This window comes from Nestor notabilis, unplaced genomic scaffold (genome assembly GCF_000696875.1).
Source record: "Nestor notabilis isolate BGI_N333 unplaced genomic scaffold, ASM69687v1 scaffold16245, whole genome shotgun sequence".
NCBI classification, from domain to species: Eukaryota; Metazoa; Chordata; class Aves; order Psittaciformes; family Psittacidae; genus Nestor; species Nestor notabilis.
The window spans coordinates 40709-48516 of NW_009928047.1; the positions used below are offsets into that span (position 1 = coordinate 40709).

At 49.3% G+C, this 7808-nt stretch overlaps 1 protein-coding gene across 1 annotated transcript in view; it reads right to left on the reverse strand.

The window, feature by feature from the left end:
* Nucleotides 1-3197: 3197 nt before the first annotated feature.
* OTOP2 (otopetrin 2) overlaps nucleotides 3198-7808 on the reverse strand; it is a 4908-nt gene continuing 297 nt past the window's right edge. The window contains exons 1-6 of the mRNA XM_010014348.1: nucleotides 7670-7808; nucleotides 7099-7235; nucleotides 6399-6457; nucleotides 5720-5853; nucleotides 4385-5274; nucleotides 3198-3368 (exon numbers count right to left, since the gene is read on the reverse strand). The exon at nucleotides 7670-7808 is cut by the window's right edge and continues 297 nt beyond it. Of these exons, the coding sequence (XP_010012650.1) occupies nucleotides 3198-3368; nucleotides 4385-5274; nucleotides 5720-5853; nucleotides 6399-6457; nucleotides 7099-7235; nucleotides 7670-7808 (1530 nt within the window). The remainder of the gene's footprint in view (nucleotides 3369-4384; nucleotides 5275-5719; nucleotides 5854-6398; nucleotides 6458-7098; nucleotides 7236-7669) is intronic.

Genomic DNA, 7808 nt, shown 5'->3' on the forward strand with positions numbered 1-7808 from the left:
CTTATTAGTGGGGTTCAGTGCTCTCACCAAACCCCTGCAGCACAGCAAGTGCTCAGATCCCTCAGAGGCCAAGGAGGTTTTTATACCAAAGCATATGAGAGTGGAAGCCCCTGGCAAGATGTGAGTGCCTCAGGGCAGCCCTTTGCTTTCTTGTAGCTCTTTATTTGCAGGGCTACCATTTAAACGGTCACCCTGAGGCACATCGTTGTCCCCATTCCTGATCCCCTAATGTGGATTTGATCTCTGCTCCATCACTGATGCAATGGCAGGAGCAGTCAGCAGGATGCTGATGGTGGCCTCAGGGCCCAACCTCATTCTCTGCTCCGACACAGTCTTTCTGTTCCCGCAGCTCCCGTGCCTCAGTTTCCCTCCTTCCAGGCATGGAAGATGGATCTAGCAGCAGTGCTTTTGTGCAGGGATCTGTCATGAGGATGCACGTACAAAGGATGAAGTGGGACCCCTTCATGTTACTCAGGTACTCTGTGTTTGGGGTGTTCTCGCGTTCCATAAAACTCCATCAGGGAGAGACGTCCCTCTCTTTTCACTGGGCTGTGAGAAGGTGTGTTCCGGATCCATAGTGAGAGAAGTGGTGATGGAGCAGCTGGCACCAGTCAGCTGCATCCCTGGCAGTGCAGAGTCCCAGGGACGGGCATGGATCCAGGCAGCTAGGATGCAGCAGTGCTCCAGTGCTCTGCAGAGAGCTCTGCAGAGCAGTGCTCTCCAGTGCTCCAGGGGTGCACCAGATTTGGGTGCCATGCCCGGGACACTGGCTTCACTGAGGAGTTAGTTGCCCAGGGACATAGGCTGATTCTCCATCAGCCCTTTGTACATTAACTGACCATGAGCCGATATTCTAACAGACAACCCTCGAGCACGCAGCAGGGTCCAAGCTTATAGTGTTTTCTTACAGTTTGGGATGGATTATTTTGCTTTCTAGACTTGTGGATGCTCACTTTCCCTCTGTCCCCTCTGTTGGGTGTATAGGTAGGGTTCACTGATGGCTGTTCCCCTAAGCTGCTGCCTGCCCGAGATGTATGGATGTGGCTGGAGAGCATAAGAAGAACACAGCCCTTGGCTGGAAAACTGCTGTCCCTGTGCTCGCAGCCTGGAAATGCTTCTCAGGTCAGAAACGGGTCCTGTGCTGTCCCCAGAGCATTTTGGTTTACGCCGATACCATTGCTTGTGGTTAGACATTGTGTTTCCTGCAGACCCACCACCTTGGGGCAGTTGATATTGCCTGTATCAGCACTGCTTGGGCTGTCATGGGGTTCTCCTTTACACCCATTCTGAGCTTATTTAACCCCAAAAGTGCTCCTACAGTTACTGTCCGGAACAAAAGAGCACTTCCAACTCTGCCCTGGGAACCTGGAACCAGGCATCAACACATGGGGGAAAACCCAGTGTGTCCTCAGGCCAGTGCAGGTGGTGACAAGTGTTTTCTGCTCCTGTCGTTGCTCAGCAGCTTGGGTTAAAACAATGTGTAAGGCTGTACATAACACTGACGTCTGTGTGCCATTTACGTCTCTCTTCTATCTTAATGTGGGGCTCCTGCAGTTGAAGTTAATAAGGCTTTTGTTTCAGGAAAGGTGAAGTTCTTAAGGAGAGATTGTATCTTTACCAGATCAATGGTTAAAAATAGAGTGAGGCCTTTGCAGGGTTGGTGGAGCTGGGAGAGGTGTCAGACCAGCCAGAGGCACTGATCCCTGCTGGTTTGGTGATAGGTGTGGAGGGGAAGGTGCTTTGGAATGCATGAACTGGCAGTCTGGGATGTCGGGTGGAAAACTCCATGTCAACTACCATGATTTCAATTAGATTTTTCCTTGGTGGATGCACACGTGTCCATACGCAAAGGCTTGATGATTTCTGCCACCTCTGCAGTGTTCTTTATTGGAATGATAAACCCTGATAGCACAACAAACCCTTTATTGGAACAGTAAACCCCGATATCTCAGGGTACACACAGCTCAGCTGCGATGCTTTGGTATGTACCCTCCTGCCCCAACAGCATGGGCTCCACTTGGGCTCCACTTGGGAGCATTTCTACCTCCTGCAGCTCAAGAGCCCTGCTCTGGAAGCCCCCTCAGTCATAGAGTGGCTCATGGAATGCTGCAGGCACCCAGAAATCTGTGTTGGGGCCCCACTGCTTCATCCTCTGGGGCTGTCTGAGTGCTGGGGCTGTGCCCACAGCCTCAGAGCATGCACAAGCTGGAGCATGCAGCACAAGCATCCCTTCAAGCATCAAACTGGCCATGGCTTTGGGTTGAGTTCTGAGTCACAGGGCACAGGAACTTCAGGAGTTCAATGTGATAGTGAAAATCAATAAAAAACATACAAAAATGTTCATATATATTTTAAAAAATCATTATCTATTTAAAAAAAAAAAAGAAAAACAAATCTCTTGAACATTCCCCACACTATATTGCCCGTGCAATCTTTATGGTTCTTGAGCCCTGATTCAGGAAAACTGGGATAAAAGGTGTGCTTAGAGCAATCCCCCATCAGGGACAGCCCAGGACCACGTACACAGCTTTCCTGTAGAGACAACCTGCCCCTTGGGAAGAGGAGGCAATCCCACTTGGCAGCAGTGATGCCTCCTTGGAAAGGAAGGAAAACAGCAGAGGCTCATACAGGGAGGGGTCAATATAACTGGGTAATACAGAGAGGAAAGATTAAAAGGTTTCCCAAAGCCTTTGCTGGCCACTGGTTTGTTTTTCACATCTCTGCAGGGCAGTGATTTCTGACTGGCCGTACCAGAAGTTGAAGTGGTTTCATTTCTCTGCCTTCCACGCCTGCGTTAGCCCCTCAGGCAGGCACTGAGTGTCCAAGGGGGCCGAGCACCCACTGGCAGGTACATCAGTGGCATGGAGTGAACAGGCTTTTAAGAAGGAAGGTGAGTCTCTGCATGAACCAAAGGTAATCACCATGATCCTGTTCTGGATACCTTCCTTTCTTTACCTTTTAAGCTTTAAGAACATCAGACACACACATGCACATCCACACACGAGTAGCAAAAATAAAATCTGGACTATGTTTAGATGATCTGCACTGGCGATTCATAAATGCCCCAGCACTGCAAGGGGACATGATTCAGGCAGTGCTGGGGACCCCTGCGGACATCAGGGCAGTCTCCCAGCCCTGGGGTAAGGAAGAAGGCAGATGGGTTGAGGAGGATCACATCTTCCTTGCAAGAGAGTTCTTTAGGACATGATGTAGACCTCCAGCAAACTGGCCACTGCATGCATTCGGTAGAAGATCCCAAAGGGCAGGCAAATATCCACGATGGCCGGCCACATGGAATCACCATAGAAGTTCAGTTCTGTGTCATTGTCAAACTGGGGCCGGGCACCAAAGGCTGGCATGATCCAGAGCTGTTGGAGGAAACAGAATGACACTGCAGTGAGGAAGGTGAGTGGTACAACAAGCACCTGCAGTCACAGCTACTGAGAGCGACCTTCTGAGCATGGTACCTATGTTAGGAGCCTGTGTTTCCATTAAGATAAAGTATGATCTAAGCTCAGTTTCGGTTCCTGGTCAGAGACAGGCTTGAACCAAGTGTGAAGCACTCACCAGGGGGAGAACTTGAGCACGTTGTGTGTGAGCATGAGCCTGGCCCGTTCAAACTCTTTGGATGGAGCAAGCGAGCGTAGAGCTGAGCTAGCAGCAGCCTGGGCTCCCCTGTGCTTGTCTTGCTCGGAAGCCCAGCCAGTGTGTGTATGTGGCTGCATGGGGATGGTCAGCTCGTCCTCTGTCAGCATATGTGTTAAATCAATGCGAGGACGTGATCTGTCTGGTCAGATTTGAAGTGCTCTAGAGACAAAGCATGTGCTTGGCTTCTTTGGAGGTGCAGCTGTAACCCTACATCTTTTGTGGTCCCCTGGAAGTGGAAACCTCAGCTGAAGTTGTCCAATTTCTCCTCACAGCAACTTGAATCAGCATTTGGGCTCCTAAGCCATGGATCTTGAGATGTGCTGCTATTTCTCAAGAAAACCCTGACTTCACCCCAGGTATTTGTCACTTTACATCCTTTCTTTGGGGATCTAAGGGAAGGGTTTCATGTATTTTAATACTTTTAATAAGCAATTCTACACATCTACTAATACCTAAATACTACACTTGATTCTCCTCTTGTACCCACTGATTTTATTGTCTGATATTTTGATCATAGTGGTGTAGCCTAAAATATCTTAACTCCAGGGCAATTGCTTTTGCTTTTAAATGACAAGGCAATACCAGCTGTCTGCACATATACAAATATAAGTGTGCTCTCTGTGTAGGGGAGCCACAGAAAGAACTGGTTTTGCAACGGCTGCATCCTCTCCTTCCCAGACACTTCTCCCTTGTGCTTGCTTCCCTCTTGCCCACCCTTCTCTCTGCATGTACTCACTATGATATTGCTCAGCAGGAGGAACATGGAGATCTCCCTTAAGAACTTCCTCCTCCAGTTCATCCTCTTGGGAGCAGTGAGGGACCTCACAAGGTCAGAAGGATGGATGGCTTCAGTGCCAGAGACTGTGCTAGGGGCCAAGGTGCTGCCGCTGCCGGGCATCCGGAGGGACACTGCATTGATGTTGACAAAGGTGAGTCCATAGAGATCCTTCTGGTGGGAATCATGCTTGTGGTCCTCCTTGGGGGGCTGCCGATGGAGGCCTTCGATAATGAAGATGTTCTGGAAGGTGTGCTGAGCAATCATTAGGAGGGCATAGGTGAGGTTGAGCGCGCTGATAGCGTCCCTTGGTGTGCTGGCTACAATGGCCACGATGGAGTAGTAAGAAATAGCGTACTGTCCCAAGGCTGCACCCATCAGCAGGGCCACGTCCAGGGTCCTGGTTGGGTTCTTGTGCCGATCCATGTCTCTCTTGTCAAACCGGTAGATGACAGAGCCACCAATGCAGACAAGAGACATAAGGCCCAGGCAAACAATGTTGAAGATGTAGTACATGGTGAGGGCTTGGCTCTTCTTGCTGGATTCAGTGCTGGAATTTACCTGCACCTCATAAAGAATAAGGACCCCCAAACCACTCACCAGAGTGATGAGGCCCAACACAATGCCTACAAAGAAGGTCCTTCTGAAGAGCCTGAACTTCAAGCGATGAATGTGGTGGGACTGGTGGTCTATGAAGCGTCCAACGTTCTTCCACATGACATAGACCATGGCAGAGGCAAAGAGACTGTACTCAATGTTAAAGGGGTACAGCCAAAAGTAGCCGTTCTTGAAGACCTGGCAGATTTGGCTGTTGCAATTGCATTCTTCAGGTGAGCTACTTCTCATTCCCGCTGAAACAAGATAGAAACACACAGATGCAGTGGTATTAAAACAAGGAGCCAGTGCTTGTTTAGGAGCCCTGAAGAACTGGATACTTAGGGCCAGTGAAAAACAAGACCAAGAGCAAAAGATATGTGACCACTCTGAAAACAAGGACAATACAATCTCAGCTTTCGGGTGCTCATAATCTTTCTGAAGAAGTTAGGTGACAGGTTAAATCTCTCTTTCCTTTCCTTCATTCCCATCGCATTGAAAGGCTTTCCACCTTTCTGACTCCTCTGTGATACAGGTTAAGAAATTACCATTAAGACCTGACTCTTAACATGCCAGCTTAGCTGAATGAACCTTTATCTCTAGACAGGCCTTCTGAAAGGGGATCAAACCAGACTTGCAGAACAATTTCTACCTTGTGGGCTCCCTCCCTGGAGCAGATGGCTTCATAAATGGACAAATTACCTTTCAAAAGCCATCTGAAGATTTCATCTGTCACATTCTTCTTCAACTTTGAATGTGCTTTGTGAACAGACTCATCTGTCACTGCTGACATCCACACCGCTAAGTTTGTGGTCAGTGTTAGCATCAAGCCACACCTGCAGAAGAAAGAGAAGGTTCATGATATTCAAGCACTGGCTCTAGGCCATGTAGCTCTCTGCCTATTTTTGTCCATGCTCATGAGAATTAGAAAGGCCTGATTCCTCTTGTTGGCTTTGGAAGAGCTTCTCAGTAGTGAATAGATCAACAGGTCTGGATTGGTCTCCAGTAGATCCAGTCTCGCAAAACTGGACAAGATCTTGGTTTAGGCTGGGACTTGCCCTCTGCATCATTGTCTTCCTCATGGAAGCAAAAGTCAGCTACGAATCATTTAATGCTAATTACGCAGTTATTACTAGTCTGCTTTAAGTAATGCTTGTATCCTTGAATTGAATCCCAGCCCTGCTACATCCATGGGTCATGAACCTCAACCTGGGAGCTGGGATCTAAGGCTAGTTGGAGACTGATCAGGCTTAGTTTTGGCCAGGATAAAGGGAGATGGGATTATCCCCTTGTTGCACCTTAGCTGTGTGATTGAGCACAGTGGGTTTGCAGTGGCCCAGGTCTTCTGAGTCAGTGGGATTCAAAGAGCATCAGTGCTCACCTTGTGACATTCAGGTGCACATGGACACAGTCCTTGGCAGAGACCCACAGGAAGTATGTCTGGCAGGGGCGAGAAGAGACGTTATTTCCAACAAAGCAAGAAAGCAAATCACATCATTCTAAAGTAGGGATCTCCATGCCCAGCAGAGAGCAAGCTGGAGCCTCTTTTGCTTGGGTCCATCTGCCCCCAGCCCACTAACCCATAATCCTGGCTCTTTGCTGGATGTGGTCTCTTCTTTCTTTGCTCCTCCTGCCCTGTCCCACTGTCATTGCTCTGCCTATGTCCAGCCGTGTTTCTGTCTAAATTGCCCTTATCTGACCTCTTCTCTCCATGGTATTGTCCCAGAGCAGATAGTCCTCTACGTAGGACTTCAAACTCCAAGGCAGTCCCTGCCCTGACTATCCTCCTCCGTCTCTGTTCCTCATGGGAAAGGAGACCTGGATGGATGCAGGCTGTGACAAGCATCCTGGCATAAGCCAAAATGTCACAGGATGGGAGCAAATTTAAACTCATGCCTTAAAGTGAGTTGCCGTGGCTGGAAGCTGTCCTGGTTGGATGGTGTGAGCTGAGTAGGGGCTGAGTGAAGCCACTTGCATTTGCTGCAGAGGGAGTTGAACTATGTCCATGACATGAGAGCTCCAGCTTCCACTGGTGGCTCTATATCTCTACCCCTCCCCGAGACAGTGCCCGACCCTCTTACCTGGACAGCCACGAAGATTGCTTGCACAATGGGGTAGATTATTTTGATTGCAGACAGGCAGCTGTAGAAGCTTGAGTAATATCCTATTTTGAACACATCCATCACAAGGCTGAAAATGGCAAACAGGATCAGACCTCCTATTGAGGAACCAAAATATCTGTGATTGGACAGATGCACACGTGGAGTAATGCAGACAGATGAGATGAAGTGGAACTATTGCCATGGAGAGGCTTTGGTCTACTTGCTTTTCCTCTTGCGGATTATCTTGGCACCAACAGTCTAATTTTGGCTGGAAGGGATTTCCAGTCTGGCTGGGACTAACAGCTCTTGTAAGAGCAATGGCAAGGCTGGGAAGGAACCTGGTGTAAAGTACCAAGAGCTCTTGCAGGGAGGCCTGGTAATGAAACCATTGGAGGGACTAATTGCTCGCCTCCTGAAGCAGGGCATGGTGCCCCAGCACTGGAGGAGGATGTGCCCCAGATGGTTCCTGTTTCCCTTGTAATAAGCGATGCCCGCATGAACTCTCCACCCTGCATCTCACCTCCAACGCCAGCCCCCCAAGAGCTCCTACCTCTCAGCCAGATGGGCCCAGCATGGGAGTCCTTGCAGAGGATGGCATCTGGGCACCGGGAGGTGCCAAAGAGGTAGAAGATGATCCATACGATGACTATCAGCATCATGACAGTCAGCGGGGAGAAGCCATCGTAGCG